This window comes from Ranitomeya imitator, chromosome 7 (genome assembly GCF_032444005.1).
Source record: "Ranitomeya imitator isolate aRanImi1 chromosome 7, aRanImi1.pri, whole genome shotgun sequence".
Taxonomy (NCBI): Eukaryota; Metazoa; Chordata; class Amphibia; order Anura; family Dendrobatidae; genus Ranitomeya; species Ranitomeya imitator.
This window is the reverse complement of record NC_091288.1, coordinates 212,806,367-212,830,464: the sequence shown is the minus strand read 5'-3', so window position 1 is coordinate 212,830,464 and position 24,098 is coordinate 212,806,367. Positions and strand designations below refer to the sequence as shown.

Here is a 24,098-nt window from a genome sequence, read left to right as displayed (position 1 = left end):
CAGCCTCACTCCTGTAGTAGATGCCCTCTGGGGAGGAGGATATGTGTGTCTGATCCTGTGTATCTCAGCCTCACTCCTGTAGTAGATGCCCTCTGTGGAGGTGATATGTGTGTCTGATCCTGTGTATCTCAGCCTCGCTCCTGTAGTAGATTCCCTCTGGAGAAGTGGATATGTGTATCTGATCCTGTGTATCTCAGCCTCGCTCTGTAGTAGATGCCCTCTGGGGAGGTGGATATGTGTGTCTGATCCTGTGTATCTCAGCCTCGCTCCTGTAGTAGATGCCCTCTGGGGAGGTGGATATGTGTGTCTGATCCTGTGTATCTCAGCCTCGCTCCTGTAGTAGATGCCCTCTGGGGAGGAGGATATATGTGTCTGATCCTGTGTATCTCAGCCGCACTCCTGTAGTAGATGCCCTCTGGGGAGGTGGATATATGTGTCTGATCCTGTGTATCTCAGCCGCACTCCTGTAGTAGATTTCCTCTGGGGAGGTGGATATATGTGTCTGATCCTGTGTATCTCAGCCTCACTCCTGTAGTAGATGCCCTCTGGGGAGGTGATGTGTGTCTGATCCTGTGTATCTCAGCCTCACTCCTGTAGTAGATGCCCTCTGGGGAGGTGATATGTGTATCTGATCCTGTGTATCTCACCCTCACTCCTGTAGTAGATGCCCTCTGGGGAGGTGGATATGTGTGTCTGATCCTGTGTATCTCAGCCTCGCTCCTGTAGTAGATGCCCTCTGGGGAGGTGGATATGTGTGTCTGATCCTGTGTATCTCAGCCTCGCTCCTGTAATAGATGCCCTCTGGGGAGGTGGATATATGTATCTGATCCTGTGTATCTCAGCCTCGCTCCTGTAGTAGATGCCCTCTGGGGAGGTGGATATGTGTGTCTGATCCTGTGTATCTCAGCCTCGCTCCTGTAGTAGATGCCCTCTGGGGAGGTGGATATGTGTGTCTGATCCTGTGTATCTCAGCCGCACTCCTGTAGTAGATGCCCTCTGGGGAGGTGGATATGTGTGTCTGATCCTGTGTATCTCAGCCTCGCTCCTGTAGTAGATGCCCTCTGGGGAGGTGATATGTGTGTCTGATCCTGTGTATCTCAGCCTCACTCCTGTAGTAGATGCCCTCTGGGGAGGTGGATATATGTATCTGATCCTGTGTATCTCAGCCTCGCTCCTGTAGTAGATGCCCTCTGGGGAGGTGGATATATGTGTCTGATCCTGTGTATCTCAGCCTCGCTCCTGTAGTAGATGCCCTCTGGGGAGGTGATATGTGTGTCTGATCCTGTGTATCTCAGCCTCACTCCTGTAGTAGATGCCCTCTGGGGAGGTGGATATGTGTGTCTGATCCTGTGTATCTCAGCCTCGCTCCTGTAGTAGATGCCCTCTGGGGAGGTGGATATGTGTGTCTGATCCTGTGTATCTCAGCCTCACTCCTGTAGTAGATGCCCTCTGGGGAGGTGGATATGTGTGTCTGATCCTGTGTATCTCAGCCTCGCTCCTGTAGTAGATGCCCTCTGGGGAGGTGGATATATGTGTCTGATCCTGTGTATCTCAGCCTCGCTCCTGTAGTAGATGCCCTCTGGGGAGGTGATATGTGTGTCTGATCCTGTGTATCTCAGCCTCGCTCCTGTAGTAGATGCCCTCTGGAGAAGTGGATATGTGTGTCTGATCCTGTGTATCTCAGCCTCGCTCCTGTAGTAGATGCCCTCTGGGGAGGTGGATATGTGTGTCTGATCCTGTGTATCTCAGCCTCGCTCCTGTAGTAGATGCCCTCTGGGGAGGTGGATATATGTGTCTGATCCTGTGTATCTCAGCCTCGCTCCTGTAGTAGATGCCCTCTGGGGAGGAGGATATATGTGTCTGATCCTGTGTATCTCAGCCTCACTCCTGTAGTAGATGCCCTCTGGGGAGGAGGATATGTGTGTCTGATCCTGTGTATCTCAGCCTCGCTCCTGTAGTAGATGCCCTCTGGGGAGGAGGATATATGTGTCTGATCCTGTGTATCTCAGCCTCGCTCCTGTAGTAGATGCCCTCTGGGGAGGTGATATATGTATCTGATCCTGTGTATCTCAGCCTCACTCCTGTAGTAGATGCCCTCTGGGGAGGTGGATATGTGTGTCTGATCCTGTGTATCTCAGCCTCGCTCCTGTAGTAGATGCCCTCTGTGGAGGTGATATGTGTGTCTGATCCTGTGTATCTCAGCCTCGCTCCTGTAGTAGATGCCCTCTGGGGAGGTGGATATGTGTGTCTGATCCTGTGTATCTCAGCCTCACTCCTGTAGTAGATGCCCTCTGGGGAGGTGATATGTGTGTCTGATCCTGTGTATCTCAGCCGCACTCCTGTAGTAGATGCCCTCTGGGGAGGTGATATGTGTGTCTGATCCTGTGTATCTCAGCCTCGCTCCTGTAGTAGATGCCCTCTGGGGAGGTGGATATGTGTGTCTGATCCTGTGTATCTCAGCCTCGCTCTGTAGTAGATGCCCTCTGGGGAGGAAGATATGTGTGTCTGATCCTGTGTATCTCAGCCTCGCTCCTGTAGTAGATGCCCTCTGGGGAGGTGATATATGTATCTGATCCTGTGTATCTCAGCCGCACTCCTGTAGTAGATGCCCTCTGGGGAGGTGATATGTGTATCTGATCCTGTGTATCTCAGCCTCGCTCCTGTAGTAGATGCCCTCTGGGGGGGTGATGTGTGTCTGATCCTGTGTATCTCAGCCTCGCTCCTGTAGTAGATACCCTCTGGGGAGGTGGATATGTGTGTCTGATCCTGTGTATCTCAGCCTCGCTCCTGTAGTAGATGCCCTCTGGGGAGGTGGATATGTGTGTCTGATGCTGTGTATCTCAGCCTCACTCCTGTAGTAGATGCCCTCTGGGGAGGTGGATATGTGTGTCTGATCCTGTGTATCTCAGCTGCACTCCTGTAGTAGATGCCCTCTGGGGAGGAGGATATGTGTGTCTGATCCTGTGTATCTCAGCCGCACTCCTGTAGTAGATGCCCTCTGGGGAGGTGGATATATGTATCTGATCCTGTGTATCTCAGCCTCGCTCCTGTAGTAGATGCCCTCTGGGGAGGAAGATATGTGTATCTGATCCTGTGTATCTCAGCCGCACTCCTGTAGTAGATGCCCTCTGGGGAGGTGGATATATGTATCTGATCCTGTGTATCTCAGCCTCGCTCCTGTAGTAGATGCCCTCTGGGGAGGAAGATATGTGTATCTGATCCTGTGTATCTCAGCCGCACTCCTGTAGTAGATGCCCTCTGGGGAGGTGGATATATGTATCTGATCCTGTGTATCTCAGCCTCGCTCCTGTAGTAGATGCCCTCTGGGGAGGAGGATATGTGTATCTGATCCTGTGTATCTCAGCCGCACTCCTGTAGTAGATGCCCTCTGGGGGGGTGGATATATGTATCTGATCCTGTGTATCTCAGCCTCGCTCCTGTAGTAGATGCCCTCTGGAGAGGTGGATATGTGTGTCTGATCCTGTGTATCTCAGCCTCGCTCCTGTAGTAGATGCCCTCTGGGGAGGTGGATATATGTATCTGATCCTGTGTATCTCAGCCTCGCTCCTGTAGTAGATGCCCTCTGAGGAGGAGGATATGTGTATCTGATCCTGTGTATCTCAGCCGCACTCCTGTAGTAGATGCCCTCTGGGGGGGTGGATATGTGTGTCTGATCCTGTGTATCTCAGCCTCGCTCCTGTAGTAGATGCCCTCTGGGGAGGTGGATATATGTATCTGATCCTGTGTATCTCAGCCGCACTCCTGTAGTAGATGCCCTCTGGGGAGGTGATATGTGTGTCTGATCCTGTGTATCTCAGCCTCGCTCCTGTAGTAGATGCCCTCTGGGGAGGTGGATATATGTATCTGATCCTGTGTATCTCAGCCTCGCTCCTGTAGTAGATGCCCTCTGGGGAGGTGATATGTGTGTCTGATCCTGTGTATCTCAGCCTCGCTCCTGTAGTAGATGCCCTCTGGGGAGGAGGATATATGTGTCTGATCCTGTGTATCTCAGCCTCGCTCCTGTAGTAGATGCCCTCTGGGGAGGAAGATATGTGTATCTGATCCTGTGTATCTCAGCCGCACTCCTGTAGTAGATGCCCTCTGGGGAGGTGGATATATGTATCTGATCCTGTGTATCTCACCCTCGCTCCTGTAGTAGATGCCCTCTGGGGGGGTGGATATGTGTGTCTGATCCTGTGTATCTCAGCCTCGCTCCTGTAGTAGATGCCCTCTGGGGAGGTGGATATATGTATCTGATCCTGTGTATCTCAGCCTCGCTCCTGTAGTAGATGCCCTCTGGGGAGGTGATATGTGTGTCTGATCCTGTGTATCTCAGCCTCGCTCCTGTAGTAGATGCCCTCTGGGGAGGAGGATATGTGTATCTGATCCTGTGTATCTCAGCCGCACTCCTGTAGTAGATGCCCTCTGGGGAGGTGGATATGTGTGTCTGATCCTGTGTATCTCAGCCTCGCTCTGTAGTAGATGCCCTCTGGGGAGGTGGATATGTGTATCTGATCCTGTGTATCTCAGCCTCGCTCCTGTAGTAGATGCCCTCTGGGGAGGTGGATATATGTGTCTGATCCTGTGTATCTCAGCCTCGCTCCTGTAGTAGATGCCCTCTGGGGAGGTGATATGTGTGTCTGATCCTGTGTATCTCAGCCTCGCTCCTGTAGTAGATGCCCTCTGGGGAGGTGATATGTGTGTCTGATCCTGTGTATCTCAGCCTCGATCCTGTAGTAGATGCCCTCTGGGGAGGAGGATATGTGTATCTGATCCTGTGTATCTCAGCCGCACTCCTGTAGTAGATGCCCTCTGGGGGGGTGGATATGTGTGTCTGATCCTGTGTATCTCAGCTGTACTCCTATAGTAGATGCGCTCGGTGTATAAATCCGTGCTGCCCTGTAATTTATGGACTCCGCTGTCTGTGTAAATCTTCCTCCTGTGCAGCACGATATGGTGGACAACATGGTGGACGGCACGATGGAAGACGACGTGACAGAAGAAATGAAGGACGACATGATGGATGGCATGATGGATGACATGAAGGATGACATGATGGATGGCAAGAGGGACGACATGATGGACGAAATGATGAACGACATGATGGACGGCATGAAGGTCGGCATAAGGGATGGCAAGAGGGACGGCATGAGGGACTACTAGATGGACAGCATGATAGACAACATGAGGATGATATGATGGACAACAAGATGGAAGACATGACGGAAAACATGAGGGACGGCATGAGAGATGACATGATAGACTAGATGATGGATGGCATGAGGGACGACATGAGAGACAACATGATGGATGGCATGATCGATAACATAAGGGGGTGACATGAAGGATGGACCACATAATGGATGGCATGAGGGATGACATGATGGACGAAATGATGCATGATATGATGGACGATATGATGGACGACATGAGGGATGGCATGATGGGTGAAATAATGGACAGCATGATGGATGACATGAGGGACCACGTGATGGACGACATGATGGATGACATGAGGGATGACATGAAGGACAACATTTTTGGATGGATGGCATGAGTGACGACATGATGGACAACATGATGAACAACATGAGGGACGGCATTATCGATGACATGAGGGATGACATGAAGGGCAACGTGATGGACGATGTGTGGGACGGCGTGATGGACGATCTGAGGGGTGGCGTGATGGACGATGTGAGGGGTGGCGTGATGGACGATATGAGGGGTGGCGTGATGGACGATGTGAGGGATGGCGTGATGGACGATGTGAGGGATGGCGTGATGGACGATGTGAGGGATGGCGTGATGGACGATGTGAGGGGTGGCGTGATGGACGATGTGAGGGGTGGCGTGATGGACGATGTGAGGGGTGGCGTGATGGACGATGTGAGGGGTGGCGTGATGGACGATGTGAGGGGTGGCGTGATGGACGATGTGAGGGGTGGCGTGATGGACGATGTGAGGGATGGCGTGATGGACGATGTGAGGGATGGCGTGATGGACGATGTGAGGGATGGCGTGATGGACGATGTGAGGGATGGCGTGATGGACGATGTGAGGGGTGGCGTGATGGACGATGTGAGGGGTGGCGTGATGGACGATGTGAGGGGTGGCGTGATGGACGATGTGAGGGGTGGCGTGATGGACGATGTGAGGGGTGGCGTGATGGACGATGTGAGGGGTGGCGTGATGGACGATGTGAGGGGTGGCGTGATGGACGATGTGAGGGGTGGCGTGATGGACGATGTGAGGGATGGCGTGATGGACGATGTGAGGGGTGGCGTGATGGACGATGTGAGGGATGGCGTGATGGACGATGTGAGGGATGGGTGATGGACGATGTGAGGGGTGGCGTGATGGACGATGTGAGGGGTGGTGTGATGGACGATGTGAGGGGTGGCGTGATGGACGATGTGAGGGGTGGCGTGATGGACGATGTGAGGGGTGGCGTGATGGACGATGTGAGGGGTGGCGTGATGGACGATGTGAGGGGTGGCGTGATGGACGATGTGAGGGGTGGCGTGATGGACGATGTGAGGGATGGCGTGAAGGACGATGTGAGGGATGGCGTGATGGACGATGTGAGGGGTGGCGTGATGGACGATGTGAGGGGTGGCGTGATGGACGGCATGTTGGACGATATGATGGACGGCTGTGTAAGCCTCCGTCGTGATATCTGACAACCACATGGACATCAATCTGGATAAAAGGTGGCATACCATCTCCCATCATGCTTTGCGGTGGGTTTATAGTTCTTTTTATACTTAATCCTGGGCTCATCCCACGCAGCGCAGGCAGCGAGCTCCTCATATGTAGCATTCCTCGGTGGGGCCACACGTATCCCACTACTACACTCTCCCATCACTCACTGCCCGTCTTTCTCCACGTAACGTGGTTGGCTGTCACTCTCACTGATCCTCTGAATAGCGCGCTCTCCGTTTCCTCTCACTGTCTCTCATATGTCTGACCTGCTTGTACCGCTGTCATCCCGCAAACAGTCTCCCACCCCAAGGGCGCGAGGCCCAACGCTCATGGCGGCTGTCAACTTAGACTTTAAGGTATTCTCAAATTAACAAGTCATTCACTGACATTAGTCTGTCAATGAGCCCCATACAGGAGAATGGATGGAAGTGCAAAGGGCCAGGAATCTGGCCCGCCATCGGCCGCCGTACTGTAATCATGGAACCTGCACCTGTTTCTACATGTACGGCGTGAAATACCTAGAGGTGCCAATCCACATTCTTCACAGACGTAGTATGAGGTGCAGACTGAAGGCTGACAGGGATAGAGGCTGCCAATGTATACCGGAGACAAGCATGGACAAAAAACTGCGCAACCATGCACCGAATACTATAATACCGCCCCCCTATGTACAATGATATAACTACTATAATACTTCTCCTATGTATAAGAATATAACTACTATAATACTGCTCCTATGTACAAGAATATAACTACTATAATACTGCTCCTATGTACAAGAATATAACTACTATAATACTGCTCCTATGTACAAGAATATAACTACTATAATACTGCCCCATGTACAAGAATATAACTACTATAATACTGCTCCTATGTACAAGAATATAACTACTATAATACTGCTCCTATGTACAGGAATATAACTACTATAATACTGCACCTATGTACAAGAATATAACTACTATAATACTGCTCCTATGTACAAGAACATAACTACTATAATACTGCTCCTATGTACAAGAATATAACTACTATAATACTGCCCCTATGTACAAGAATATAACTACTATAATACTGCTCCTATGTACAAGAATATAACTACTATAATACTGCCCCTATGTACAAGAATATAACTACTATAATACTGCTCCTATGTACAAGAATATAACTGCTATAATACTGCTCCCTATGTACAAGAATATAACTACTATAATACTGTCCTCTATATACAAGAATATAGCTACTATAATACTGCTCCTATGTACAAGAATATAACTACTATAATACTGCCCCTATGTACAAGGATATAACTACTATACTGCTCCTATGTGCAAGAATATAACTGCTATAATACTGCTCCCTATGTACAAGAATATAACTACTATAATACTGTCCTCTATATACAAGAATATAACTACTATAATACTGCCCCTATGTACAAGAATATAATTAGTATAATACTGCCCCTATGTACAAGAATATAACTACTATAATACTGCCCCTATGTACAAGAATATAACTACTATAATACTGCTCCTATGTACAAGAATATAACTACTATAATACTGCTCCTATATACAAGAATATAACTACTATAATACTGCCCCTATGTACAAGAATATAACTACTATAATACTGCCCCTATGTACAAGAATATAACTGCTATAATACTGCCCCTATGTACAAGAATATAACTACTATAATACTGCTCTTATGTACAAGAATATAGCTACTATAATACTGCTCCTATATACAAGAATATAACTACTATAATACTGCCCCTATGTACAAGGATATAACTATTATAATACTACTACTATGTGCAAGAATATAACTATTCCCTGGATTCTTCCTCTTCTTTTCTTGCTCCTTCTCATTTTGTTGATCAACTTTAACCCTTTAATTGCTATTATTGATTAATATTATTTATCCTGTCGGGGGGAAACAGGAATTACTAGAATGAAGGGGTCAAGGGTAAGGTTTGGAAGAGGTTTAATTTTTGCATTGTGCAGTAGGTGCTTTCCCAGAATGCTTTGTGCTGCGGTGGGGACAATACCTCGGCGCTGCGATTGTGCCGCACACAATATGTGCGGGGCTGTTTGTTCAGCTGCTTCGGGTGTCAGAGAATTTCTTTAAATAAACTTACAGCTAAATCCTTTGTAATAATAAACTGTGTATAACGCCCGGGCGCTCTCACTCAATTGCATGTAAACTACCGTAAGACACGGTACAGGTACCCACTAATGGAGCGAATCTAGGAATGGAACCACTGAAAGGGCTTGTCCACTATATACAACCTGTGTCCAGTGGTCAGTACCTCTGGTGGTGGATGCTTTGTTTCTAGAAGGTGAGATACCTACAGGTCCATCCAGGCATGAGACACAACCCAACTACCATGGTGCCTTAGGGTGGATGTCTCCTTAATCTGGTTCATATGTTTGATTCCCACCAAGATAGAAGGAACCATCACTAGATGAAGCCACCTATGGTCAATAGGCCCCTTTCCCATATACCTGTTTTTGGCTATTTTCCAATAGTATTGGCCTTATGGTCTAACCGAATGCAGATCCACCAAGAGCCAGTGACGTAAATGGTTTCACCACCTTCACCACGAGACCTTGATGTCCTCGCTCTCGGGCCATCTATTTCGCAGCTTCTATAGAACATCTGGTTGTAAGGTAGATGAAGTTTGGAGCACGTTGTTGCCCTCCCTACTTCACGCATGCTTTCCCTCCTTCCCCTCATTGGCCCAGGAGACAAACTGGAGTAAGGGATGCCGACTTGTGCCAAGCCAGAAGAGGAGGGGGGCGAGATAGATGAGCTGGAGAAATACCTCACCCTCCCTTTCCCAAAACTGGGAGAGTAGCCAGCAGTTGTTCTCCAAATAAGCAGGTCTGGGCTTGTCCCCCCTTTTGATTCACAATGAGCCCCCTCCTCCCTTGTCAATTTTTAAAGGAACCTTTCCAGCTGATTTTTTTGGAACACTGTAGGGGTCACTAGAGTTTATTCCGACGTCCAAGATTTTTAGAGGGTACTTGGAACATGTGTGCTGCCCAGCAGATACTATAATGTCTCCAGGGTCAACGCTCATTGGTCGGTCAGTCATATTCGGAGGTGTGAATGAGGTCACCTCTGACTCACTTCGGTAATTATTTTCTGCTTTACAGTGAAAATCACACGGCGTGTTATACAAACGCCAGAACACATCTCCACATGGCATAATATTTCTGCTTAGGAGACATCAAGATTGCCCAGATCATTACCCTATTACATATAGATTTCTTACCTTGCATGATACAATCTGTGATCGGTAATTTTGCTTCCTCCGAAGTTAGCGGATCTTCTTCCTTACTTGATACCAGCATTACGGGGGTCTCTGGTGGTACCTTACTCTTGGGTTCACTGTGAAGGCAATGGTTCATTGGGGGAACTCCATTCCTGGATTCTTCTGAGAGCCTCAGGTTTTGCAGGCCATCATGTACATAGGACATTGAGATCGCATGTCCATTTCCTTGCATTCTACTTGAGAAGGTTGACTTTTCTTGGGCTACTGTTTCTTGTACGCTCTTTATAAGATCGGCTACCCGACCTGCTGACTTTTCAATGACCATTTCCTCTCGAACGCAATGACCTTGAACGACGTCATTATCAGCTTTATTGAAGGAGTTGGCCCTCCGCATCATAGATCTGAGCCTCTCCGTTGAAAAATTTATCTCTGATGGCTTCACATTGTTGATGTGGCTTGGATCTTGGACATGTTCTTGGTGGTGGTCTTGCATCAAAATGCCCAGAATGGGTGGCATTTGGTTGACAAAGTTATTGGCATTTGATGTCCTCCCACCCGATATCATGGGTGATGGACTCTTGAAGGCCACTTCTGACTTTTCCTTGGTTGGATGAGAAGATACACTAGACATAGAGTGTAGGTTGACTCTTAGTTGTGTCCGTGGCAATGGTTTGTTAAGCTGTTCTAGACCAGAACCATTGGACCTTCCTATAGAGCTCGGCAAAGACACTGGGAACTTCTGAAGAGTGGCAGGTAGCACCGGCCCAAAAACCGGAGGAGGGGAAGGTGAGGAAGTTAAATTGCAGTTGATAGGAGCACATTCGGTTGGTGGTGATGAGGACGAAGAAGAGGAAAACGAAGGTTCACGACTAATTGATGGGGCATTCCTTGACAGAGGACGTTTGTAGTCTGGTGACGGTGAACTCCATCCCTCTGATGGTGGATATCCGGCATCAGGAGAAGGAACCAAGTCAGGAATTGGGTCTTCAGCGATGTGAAGATCTAGAGATGGCAAAGAACCATGATTCTTAGAAGGCAATGGCACCAGACGAACTCCAGATCGCTCAATTTCAGAATGAAACATATTTCCATGGGAGGAGAATTTTTTCAGAACTGGGCTGGTTACATTCGACATTGTGACCGCGGAGCCATGCTGGCCCACTAACATATGTGTAGGACGGAGTGATTGAAAAGGTTTAGTTGGAACTGAGCACTCCAGGCTTGATGTAGAACTATGGAGGCTCTCGCTGTCACTGCCTTGTCCAGAAGAAGAAAAGCCACTTGGATGAACTCGTGTTTGGAAAGAAGAAACACGGGTGAGTCCATGACCTGCCGTTCCATTGGCCTTAGCCATTTGCATGGTCCCACGGTTAAAGGACAAGCTGCTGGTAATCCTGGATTTGAGAACGGGACTCTGGGATGGACTACAGCTGGAACTGATACGGATTCGGGATTGATAGAGTGGCTGGTGGGATCCTGTAGATATCTGGCTGTCACCATTGCTTGTTCGTGTCACAGAAGGTTGACTCGGACTGAAGGGAGATGCAAGTGGAGAAGTTGAGGAAAACACAGGGGTATCATCGATGTCCTCCATGTCAAATGATCTTTTCAAAGCTGTGGAGAAAATGAAAGAATAGTTAGGTCCTCGAAATTCAGAATACAAGTACTTTCCACCAGTAAACAGAGCGGGAGTGACTTCCGAAAGCATAATATTTTAACCCTTTGCTTTACTAGGGTTCTTTTGACCTTGAGATACTATACATGAGGTCTTAAACGCAGTTACTTCTAGGTGAATTCACAATTTTGCTTTTTTCAATTTTTGGCTATAGGCCTTCACATTTCAGTTCTTCATGTTTTGCTATGGCTGAAGTTCACAGTGAGGACAATACCTTATGTGAATAGCAGGCAGTCATGCTAAGATATTAGTAGTCCACATGTTAACCAGTGGAGTTGTGAATGCAGTTCTTGATATATAAAGTAAGAGTAGATAGAAACTTTTGAGGTTAACTTTCAACACCAAATACAAGATTCAAGACCATCATAGGTGGGTTGTTAAATGGTTGACCATGCACTGCAGTGAGCTCATTTGACACATGCACGTTAGGTTCCGTCCGCCATCCCTGAGAACAAAACGATTGGCAGTATTCAAACTGAACATGTCTGACCAGTCTTTTACCTGACATCTGTCAGGGAAGAGATGGAAGACCACCATACTGGTTGGCCAGTAAAACTATGATCAGTGGAGGTCCCACCACTAAGATCACCACCGACTGGTGACCACAGCTCCATTTACTATCTATGGAAGCGGTGGTCACTACCAACACATAAACAAGTTGGGCATGAATTCACCCATTCATTTGAGGACCCCAGAACCCCAAGTCTCGTGATCAATGGAGATCCTAGAGGTCAGATTTAAGGATCTTAGATATTTCTTCAAGTTCCCACCCTACTCCCGAGATGATGGATCTTGCACTCCAGACCTTATTTGGGCGCCACTCATCTGGTAGTAGTTCAAAAGTGTAGACATGATCACCTTCACAGACCACATCCTCCAAGACCTACGAGATTTATTACCCTCAAGACGGAGGAACGCAAGAACAAAACTACATTTATGAAAAACAGGAAAAGGAGCGATTCTACGCTGAGAAGAACGTCGGGATCCATGTGGGTCGTACCAAGTCAAACCATATAAGGTCTTATCATAAAAGGGAACGGCGGCCAAAAAACCTGACTTAATAACATTGTAATTCTGAACTTCCAGAAAACCCACAATGTCCTTTATCCATTAAAGGTAGGAACAATGGGGGTCTGTGTCGGAGGAATGTAGAAGGCCGACGCACAGCTGTACCGCACATATGTCTGTCCGCTCTCCAGTTACTGCCCCCGTTATAGAGATGTTGTGCCTTCTGTATAAATAGATCACAGACCCCCAGAACGTGGGCCATGAAGTGTAAGACATTGGGGGGTCATATGGGATTAAAAAAAAAGGTGGATAGATAGATAAGAGATAGATCAGGCCTGTACTTCTCACAGCTGAGGGTTTGGTACCTGGGCGGGTGAGTGTAGTGCAGGGCGTCTCTGGGACCTTTTCCAGCAGGGCGGGGAGGGTGGATTGATTGACAGCTCATCCAACTTCGGAGCCAAGATGTTCCCACCAGTGTGATGGATTTGTGGCGCTGCCTCCCCGTAGGTCATGACTTGGTGCAGAACTAAGTAAAGGTCTGATGAGATGACATGTATTTCGCTAAACGCTGCTCCCCCCCAGGCGGCCGGTGATGATGAAGGGGGTCATGTGCAAACACGCGAGATCGGGGCCTCATTACCTCCATGGCACATATCTGCAACTACAAAATTACGCCTGCAAGCAGCGGAGCCCGGATTCAAAGAGTGCGTCTCCTCCTGCATTATTCCTCTGTGCTGCTGTGAGGCTGATCCTTCCACTATGGATCTCTCAGTCTCTTACATCCCACTCATCGGCATTCCTTTGCTTTTTCTTCCAGGAACAGCATACATTTCCTGACATACTCTGTGCTGCTGATGTTAGGGTTATCCCTAACCCTAAGCTCCATTAAATGGCCTTCCACTTTTCTCCATTCCCTCCCTCAAGCAGGTGACATGCAACCCTATCCTCACCACCATCATCAGATGAGACAAGTCGCTACCCCCTTTCTCCGCACCCTCCCCAAAATCAGCATACTCCTCTCCTGAAACCCTCTGTGCTTCTCTAAGTGCATTAAAGAGCTTTAATCTATTATTGTGCCTTGTTTCATGCAACCTGAACTTAAATAACATGTAGAATACACTGAGCAGATGCTGTGAGAAGTGGAAAAACTGTAAACTTTGCCACAATATGTGAAAAAAAATGGATTCTTTATTACATTACAGTTAGATGCTTGGGGGCGCTGTTGCATTATTGTCTATGGATAGTACTGACATCGATGGTGGTGAAAAGTGGTACTGCAAGCAAGAAAAGTTTCTGGCCATATAGAAACTTTAACATATGAAGCCAACAGGATAGGGATAAACATTTCCTAAAACATCAAAAGGTTAAATAAACTTCACTGTAGAGACTTCCATTCCATTCCAGACATAAAAGGATTAGAAAAAAAAAACAAAAAACAAGAGGAACTAAACAATTATAACAATTGTTCCCAAAAATGTCTCCTCCAGGGCATGGAGACATATGGCTGCCAGGTCCCTCTACCACCCCCATATTATACGGCCATGATGGAGGATTCAACTGGAAGAATGTATAAGAAATTAACCCCTTCATTTCTTAATTATGGAAGAAAAGGAAAAAAACATCGTCGATATACCTCACCCCTATATGGAGACTGCTTCCTGGAAGAAATATCATATTCCTTTTATATCATTAACTGCATTCTTTATGGAACTAAACAAAAAAAGTTCATAAATGTTAATCTAGGACCCCCTAAAACTGGTTTGGGGTCATATCTTACATACTTTAATGTCACCTATTCCAAATGTGGGCAGTGTGTTGGTGGGACACACTACATGGAGTTTGCATTTTTCTTCTTGGGTTGATCCTAAAAAACAAATATAAACTCCCAAAAAAACATGAAGTCGCCCCAAGGCCTAGACGACAGTAGTACCCATATATAAAGATGGCCGCCTCCTCCATAAACAAGGCCATGTATGGCCCCAGGAAATGAGACATATGGCTCTCTTCTCATCCACCATGGACAGTCCCGGGATGACCCTTAGCCCCACTTATGGCTTGTGAAGAGAGAGGAAGTGAATTAAGGCCGTCTGTGCAGGATCACTTTCTAGCGCCGAAGCTCCAGAGCTGACATTCGACTTATCCTCCACTTCCTGAGCGGAGGCTCCAGACGAGGCCTCCTGTCCGAGGGCAGCCATGCTTTACATTACAGCCAGCGGGAGTGGATGATGGGTGATGATCCCTTATCATCTGTCCCCATCCATTTCCTCTACATTTTTAATATATTTTTTTTACGTAAACGTCAAATGACAGGAAGTGGAATATGGAAAATAGGAAGTGACCGACGCGCTTCAGTCCGAAATCAGATGCATGGAAAACTGATAGAATTCATAGGAGACCCCCCCCCCCCTGAGTACCCACAAAGGTTGGGCTGGGATCTCCATCATCCTATATTGATCCCCCAGATCCCAAATTCTACAGATAGGCATGAAGGCCACGCCGGAGCCGACTCGCAGGCAGAGCTCCACTTCGGATCCTGTCACTTTAAATGTCCCCGGTTGTCATATGGGATGTGGGAGAAGGGCAGCGTTCCCGGGCGGCATCAAAGGTCCCGGGGTGCGAGATCGGGCGGCATCAAAGGTCCCGGGGTGCGAGATCGGGCAGCATCAAAGGTCCCGGGGTGTAAGATCGGGCGGCATCAAAGGTCCCAGGGTGTAAGATCGGGCGGCATCAAAGGTCCCGGGGTGCGAGATCGGGCGGCATCAAAGGTCCCGGGGTGCGAGATCGGGCGGCATCAAAGGTCCCGGGTTGTAAGATCCGGGATCACATCACTGCGGGCAACGGGAATGATGGGAAGCAGCGCGGTACCCGACTGATGCACGACATCACGCCGCCTGTCATCTGTCACTATGTAACAGGCAGACATTACATTCCCACAGCCCCAGAGAGCATCCTGTAGGAAAAGCTGAGATACATGATAGGATTAGATACACAGATTCTGCACTAGTCTCACATGCTAGAAATGGATACACAGCCCAGCAGGGAGTATCATACAGGATACGATTAGATACACAGTTCAGCACACAGCAGCACACAGGATAGGATTAGATACACAGCTCAGCAGACAGTATCATACAGGATATGATTAGATACACAGCTCAGCAGTCAGTATCACACAGGATAGGATTGGATACACAGATTCTGCACTACAGTATCACGGCTCTGCAGACAGTATCACACAGGATAAGATTAGATACACAGCTCTGCAGACAGTATCACACAGGATAGGATTAGATACACAGCTCTGCAGACAGTATCACACAGGATAGGATTAGATACACAGCTCAGCAGACAGTATCACACAGGATAGGATTAGATACATGGCTCAGCAGATAGTATCATATAGAATAGGATTAGATACACGGCTCAGCAGACAGTATCACACAGGATAGGATTAGTTACACGGCTCATCAGTCAGTATAACACAGGATAGGATTAGATACACGGCTCAGCAGACAGTATCACACAGGATAGGATTAGATACACGGCTCAGCACAGTATCACATATGCTAGAATTAGATACATGGCCCAGCAGATAGTATCACACATGATAAGATTAGATACTGTACACACATCAGAAGACAGTATCACACATTAGCTCATTATCACAGATTAGATACATTTGCTCAGCAGAAAGAATCCGAAATTAGATACACTGCTCGGCAGACAGTATCACACAGGCTCAGAAGTATCCCAGATACAGATACTTAGAAGACAGTGTCACAAATGAGATACATTGGCTAAGCATTTAGTGTCTGACTTTAGAAACATGGATCTGAGCCGACCTGTACCTAGGATGTGGTTTTGGGGGTCATGGAGCTGAGGTTTGGTGTCCTTTTGCCTGCGGCCTCCTCCTCTTCCTCCCCTGCAGTCTCTGCCTCTTCACCATCTGTTCCCTGAGTTCAGATCTTATCAGCAGCTTTCTCAGAAGGGGGGTTACTTCCCAGCTAATTGTTTATCCTGAAACTTTACCCCCCAGTGAGGACGCCCCCCATAGTGAGGAGAAGAGGAACAAAAACATGGCCACATGGTAACTAAGCATGATGATTCTTGTGGGGGACATGGACACATATGGCCGGGCGGGCTCCCTGATCACATCCGCCCTGAACTACTATTTTAACACCATGCTTTTAGGTCCCTTATTCAGCACTGATCATTTCCTAATATATCTATACATGTTGGAGATCAGTTTTTACTTATACAAAGCTCCAAATCCCCTGCATTGATTTGATAGAACTCCTCCCTGCATTCACCACTAGAGGGAGCTCACTGCAGACTGATTACACATAGAAATCAATAATAACACAGTCTGCAGTCAGCTCCTGAGCTCCCCCTAGTGGTGGCCAAAAGAAATGTGTTATTTATCTCTTAAGTCCACGTTGGGGATTTGGAGCTCTGTATCAGAATACTTGCATAAATTACCAGCAGCGAACGTCCCTCTTGAATATTCATTTTAATTATCTGAATGATGGCAATTTTTGCTGCCACCGCTCTGAGGATCCCACTGTTTGACAATGCAGCAATGCATGTGTGTGTGTCATCTGGAAGGGTTTAGCTCTGGGATGTGCACTGAGGAGTCCCACTGGGCCACATTATTATTTGGGATGTAACTAATTAGCAGGTTATTATCCAATTTATTCTAATTACTAGGTGAATCAGTCATTGCCCTCCCTAGAATACTCCCAGAAACAGCAGATCGTGCTCCACAGCCATTTTTTAAGCGTATGCAGAACTTCCATTTGTCAACTGATCACCCAAAACAAGTGAAAAATTGGGGACATTTTAAGCTTTGCTTGGGAATACCCACAAAAATCCCCACATACACATATTTACCAACATTAGTGTTAGAAAAGGTGTTTAAAGGGAACATTTCATCCGATGAAATGTGTTCGGGTTTTGCCCTTATTTTAATCCCTTTGTTCAGCTGAGCATTCTGTTTTTTGTTCTTTATAAATCCGCGGTACGGTTCCAAAGATATGAGCCTTTTTACTTAGTACTCATTTTTATAGTCTCTGCTTAGTGGGCGTGGCTCATGGGGTAATTATGCAGAGCAGCCACAAGACACTCCCCCAGACAAATCTGAGAGCCACGCCCCTTCAGCAAAGCTCTGAGTAAAAAGGCCAATATCTCTGGAACCGTATGGCGGATTTGAAAAAGTAAAAAAATGTAATAGTTAGGGGAACAATGGGAATATAATAAGAACCAAAACTGGACACTTTTAATCTAGTCACCGGTCCCCTTTAATTCCATCTTGGGAATGATTTGATCCTACCTGTCAAGAAACGTCCATGTTTGGGCGGGGTTTACTTAAGAACCACCTATTTTTTAGTCTAGAAAGGCCTGGATTTTTCGAGACTATCTGAGAATTTGGGACAATTGATAAGTATGAATATATGAATAGTCCGCTACTACGGTATACCCGGACCCTTCCCTGCTCTCCCCCCATCCTACACAGGTCCGGTCTTCTTACCAACCCCTATATTACTCAACAGGGGGCGACAATGAGCAGAAAAAAAAACCAGGAACAGAGCTGACTACCAGGCCCGGGACCCCTGACAACTACAGCATCACACCTCCAAATGTGCTAGGTCAATGTGATGGTCTGAGACTTATTAATCAGACTTGAGGGGCAGTGACAAGTCCTTACACCTCTGGTTGCTATGGACATACTGCCTGACAACGCAATATAAAAAAAGGGTCATACCAGGCCTCATTTAGCAAAATGGGCTTCCATGTTTTCCATAGCAACCAATCACAGAGCAGCTTTGATTTCTTAAACTGCTCTAGTAAAATGAAAGCTGGGCTGTGATTGGTTGCTAAAAGCATTAGCCAGCTGCTTTCCATTGTTTCCCTCTGCCGTAGTAATCAGATTTTTTTCGGTAGATCCGGTCACATTGACGGTTCTGAGGGGCCTGGTTCCGGGTCCCGTGTGGGTGTTAGGGCCACATGTTGGCACACGCCAGCTTTGGGAAAGTAAATGAGTCTATGGAATTCCAGTCACCTCCTGAAGACAGGGAGGAGGACAGGGTCAGAGGTGGGCGGCCTGGGATGAGGGGAGAGGTGCAGGTGAGACAGGCCAGAACTAATGGGCTCAGGAGCCGCAGGGATTATCTGTTAAAGGGACAGCGCATGTCAAGAATAATAGTATTTTTTATTAGTATAACAGAAAAATGGCAAAAAGAGGGAAATCTACAGTCAGCCATTTTGGAATTAGATACAGCAGCCAATGTACTAGGCTTAGATATACAGCTCATAAGAGTGTATCACACATGATGGATTAGATACACGGCTCAGCAGACCGTACCGCACGGGATAGGATTAGATACACAGCTCATAAGATGGTATCACACAGAATAGGATTAGATACACGGCTCAGCAGACAGTATCAGACAGGAAAGGATTAGATACACGGCTCAGCAGTCAGTATCACACATGATGGATTAGATACACGGCTCAGCAGACCGTACCGCACGGGATAGGATTAGATACACAGCTCATAAGATGGTATCACACAGAATAGGATTAGATACACGGCTCAGCAGACAGTATCAGACAGGAAAGGATTAGATACACGGCTCAGCAGTCAGTATCACACATGATGGATTAGATACACGGCTCAGCAGACCGTACCACACGGGATAGGATTAGATACACAGCTCATAAGATGGTATCACACAGAATAGGATTAGATACACGGCTCAGCAGACAGTATTAGACAGGAAAGGATTAGATACACAGCTCATAAGACAGTATCACACATGGTGGATTAGATACATGGCTCAGCAGACAGTATAACACATCATATTATTAGATACACAGCTGCTCAGCAGACAGTATCACACATCATAGGATTAGATACACAGGTTAGTAGACAATATATCACACATGATAGGAGTAATTAGATACATGGCTCAACAGACAGTATCACACATGATAAGATTAGATACACAGATTAGCAGACAACATTTCACACATGATAGGATTAGATACAGGGCTCAGCAGATGGTATTATAAGATGGACTTACTGCCCACGTTTCCCCTTGAAGACTCATATATAGTTGTAAATGAACCTTGATGCGTAATGTGTATTACGATATGCGTTATTAGTGACAGTGTGGTAGTTTGACAGACAGTATGGAGAGTTAGGGTTGATGTTTGGGACTAGCCCAGAGCGAGAGGTGAGAAGGTGAAGGGACAGAGACAGTTTCCTGTCAGGAAGTAAGATAGTGCCCAGCATGGGCCAGAAGCAGACCCAAGGTCTGACTAGTCAGTAGAGACGGTGTCCTTGATGTGAGTGGAGACCAATACGCTGGATAGCGAGATCCAGAGTAAAGAAAGGAGAAGTGACTGAAGGACGGAGTGATAAACTGCAGACGGGTCCTGGGATAGGACACCTAGCAGTACGGCCTCAAGTTTACAAGTCATAAAGGTAACGGGTCGGGAGAGAACAGAGTACGAGAAATGAAGAGAGTGACCCGGGAGGGATCTCCAAGGCGCCAGCAAGCGGAGAAGATACGTACTGGCCATATAAGGGGGAAGAGAACGCAGAGCCGCAGGTTGAGAATACGACGCTCACTGACTGGGCTGTTGTAGCGGTGAAGACAGAGAGACTTAAGGCAGGAACAAGTAAACGTGAAGAAGTAGAGACTTCCTGTGAAGACGCTCCATATTGTGACGCTATGCACCCGCCATCTAGTGTATATAGTCCCCACCAAGCTGATGTTCAGTAAAAGACTTGTTGGGTGATGGCCTCCCTTATTGAACTGCTCAACATCCAGTCCTGGCTGACCAACAAGGGCATAGCGCCCCTGTAGACAAAGTCCACACACACACCCAGGACCCTCACCTTCATGTAACATGCCGGGGTGTAAGAGACACCTACCTCGCCCACGGCTACCGGCCCGCGCCTCCTAACAGTATCACGCAAGATATTTGAGTCCTCGTAAGACTACAAATGCCAGCAGTCTGATCCATATGTTGGCCCACTGGAGCAAATCATTAATATGGCATGGGTTCATATAAAGGACAGTTTTCGAAGAATTTGTGAAGGTGGAGGACTGTTCTGAATTCTGTTGTCGAACTCCCTCCTGTGGTCGTGAATGGTACTTCGGCGAGTTCTGTCCATGGACTCCCTCTGGTGGCTGTGAGTGAAGCTGCTGCTTCTGAGGTTCCTTACACAGGTGACGTGGTTTATCCTTTGGTTGGCTGCTCTATTTAACTCCACTCAGATCGTTACTCCATGCCAGCTGTCAATGTTCCTGTGCTGGTTCAGTTCGCTTTTGGATCTTCTGGAGACCTGTCTCTTCCTGCAAGAAGCTAAGTCCCCGATTGTTATTTTCTGTTCTTGGTTTTCTAGTCCAGCTTGCTTTCATGATTTTGTCTTGCTAGCTGGAAGCTCTGGGATGCAGGGTGGCGCCTCCGCACCGTGAGTCGGTGCGGGGGTCTTTTTGCTCACTCTGCGTGGTCTTTTGTAGTTTTTTGTGCTGACCGCAAAGATACCTTTCCTATCTTCTGTCTATTTAGTTAGTCTGGCCTCCCTTTGCTAAAACCTGTTTCATTTATATGTTTGTGATTTTCATCTTTACTCACAGTTAATATTTCTGGGGGGCTGCCTTTTCCTTTGGGGAAATTTCTCTGAGGCAAGGTAGGCTTTATTTTCTATCTCTAGGGCTAGCTAGTTCTTCGGCTGTGAAGAGGCGTCTAGGGAGAGTCAAGAACGCTCCACGGCTATTTCTAGTTGTTGTGATAGGATTAGGGCCTGCGGTCAGCAGAGCTCCCACATCCCAGAGCTTGTCCTGTGTGAGTTTAACTATCAGGTCGTGTCGGGTGCTCCTAACCACCAGGTCATAACAGAGGACCCCGTCAATATCCCAGTTTGTGAGTCTGGTATTGAAACAGTAATGTTTCTACCTGCCAGTCTTGGCGTCTGCAGGAATATTGGGCTGCAGGAATAATGGGCCGCAGAAATATTGGGCGGCAGGGATATTGGGTGGCAGGGATATTGGGCGGCAGGGATATTGGGCCGCAGGGATATTGGGCAGTAGGAATATTGGGCCGCAGGGATATTGGACCGCAGGGATGTTGGGCCGCAAGGATGTTGGGCCGCAGGGATATTGGGCCGCAGGAATATTGGGCCGCGGGGATATTGGGCCGCGGGGATATTGGGCCGCGGGGATATTGGGCCGCAGGAATATTGGGCCGCAGGAATATTGGGCCGCAGGAATATTGGGCAGCAGGAATATTGGGCAGCAGGAATATTGGGCCGCAGGGATATTGGGCCGCAGGGATATTGGGCCGCAGGGATATTGGGCCGCAGGGATATTGGGCAGCAGGGATATTGGGCTGCAGGGATATTGGGCCGCAGGGATATTGGGCCGCAGGGATATTGGGCAGCAGGGATATTGGACAGAAGGAATAACGGGCTGCAGGGATATTGGGCCGCAGGGATATTGGGCTGCAGGGATATTGAGCTGCAGGGATATTGGGTGACGGATATTGGGCCGCAGGGATATTGGGCTGCAGGAATATTGGGCCGCAGGACTCTCCTGACCCCATGGCACCTCATAGCCACTCCATAAATAACTTGTGGTCATCTCCAACAAGCTGCTGCAAATGAATTGGGGACGTCAGCCATAAAGGGAAAATGCTTGAGTTATTGCCTTTAATTACGACTTCTCAACATGGATAATTATAGTCCAGAGCTTGAAGGTCAAACATGGAAGTGGCCACAAAACAAGGCAGGGGGAAGGGAGAGATAAGAGACACCATCCAGGATATGAGAGGTAAACAGGATGCCATAAAATCCTTCCTAAACACCCATAGAAAGCGTCAGCTGCCCCACAGCACACATTATCTCTGACATTTAATGTCTTCGGACCCCTTTAGGATTACTAGGACTCCTCTTTTTTTTTTATTAATGTCACAGGTCTCCTTAGCCCCCTTTTCTCACTTTAGTCAACTCCTTGGCAGCCATAATACCTGATATTCTCCATTCCAAGCAGCACTAGTAATCAGATTTCTCTACAAAAAAAATCATTTGTAAGGAGAAACAGGATTATTTTATTTATATCTTACTACATTAAAATAGAGAACTCCTTCAGCAGTGAATATATTTATTATCTCAGGTGACTCTACTAAACAGATTTTTGTCAAAAATACATTAAAATAAGGGAAAACTTTATAGATGACTAAGAAGATCATTTCTGATATCCCAAATAATTTTTCAATAGTGAATGACATTTATCATTTCAGACGCCACTAGCAATTAGATTTTTGAAAAATAAACTGCATGTTAAAATTTAGAACACCTTTTTCTGCTTAATAAATGACAAGAACGTAATAAATTCTCCCAGTCATTTGACAAGGGTGGGTGACATTGTTTTGCAAAGTATAAAAATGTTAAGATATCCCATTTCAAAGGCCTCTGTTTCTTAACTGCCATAGGAATGAGGAATGGCCTTTAAGTAGAATTACGAGGGAGGATTTCCGAGGTTCTGCCTGCTCCTTGTCTATATATTGTCCATACTTGCTCAGCTGTTAATCCAATCCATACCTTGAAGCGACTTCAAAAGAGAAACACAAGGTGCGCATGACTACGCGCCCTCATTGTGTTGACACAAGGTGAAGGGTCTTCGGTAGGTGAGCTCCAAGTCCTCACAATTACATTGTAATAAACGTTTATATATGATGGAAATGGTGCATTGTCCCCCTTTGATGGGACCATTGTGAGGGGGGGAACCTGTGATCGTGGTCGAGGGCAGATCAAAAAACAGAGGTTAGGCGAGTGAAGAAAGAGATAAGACAATTTCAGGATATCCATCCAACACTGCCAATCATCTGATTTGCCTTGGGGGAACCAAGCATCAGATCATTCAAGCAAAGTCAAACAGATACAGAATCTGAACGTTCTTCAATAAATCGTTTAATTTGTCTGTAAAACTCCAGAAAATGGTCTAAAAAATCGGATCAGTTACCCTATCACTTCAACCTGCATTATTAATCAGATTTTTACACATTTTCTACAAAGAACCCATATACAGATTACCTTTACCTATAGGGACATCCCAATCAGTGTCTTATAGATTAAACCATCTACCGGATAAATGCTGGCTTGAAGAGAATTCAATAGTTTGTCTTCTACTTACAACCATGTCACATATCTGCACCAATTATGGAACCATATCATACATAAGGTTTGGTGGTCAAGAGACCTCTGGTGTCTAGGTTACGGCTGACCACAAGCAGACTCGTTCTATGGTCCAGTCCACTGAAATATGGTCAAGGTTTTGGAAGAACTAGACACGTTCTCCGTCATGATGGAAAATCTCAGGAAAATTTAACTTTTATGGCATCTTGAAGACCAAC

The 24,098-nt window shown here is 46.9% G+C and overlaps 1 protein-coding gene across 1 annotated transcript in view; it reads right to left on the bottom strand.

Moving 5' to 3' along the window:
• SEPTIN12 (septin 12) overlaps positions 1-24,098 on the bottom strand; it is a 121,118-nt gene that overhangs the window by 72,112 nt on the left and 24,908 nt on the right. The window contains exon 2 of the mRNA XM_069734757.1: positions 9,995-11,608. Within this exon, the coding sequence (XP_069590858.1) occupies positions 9,995-11,608 (1,614 nt within the window). The remainder of the gene's footprint in view (positions 1-9,994; positions 11,609-24,098) is intronic.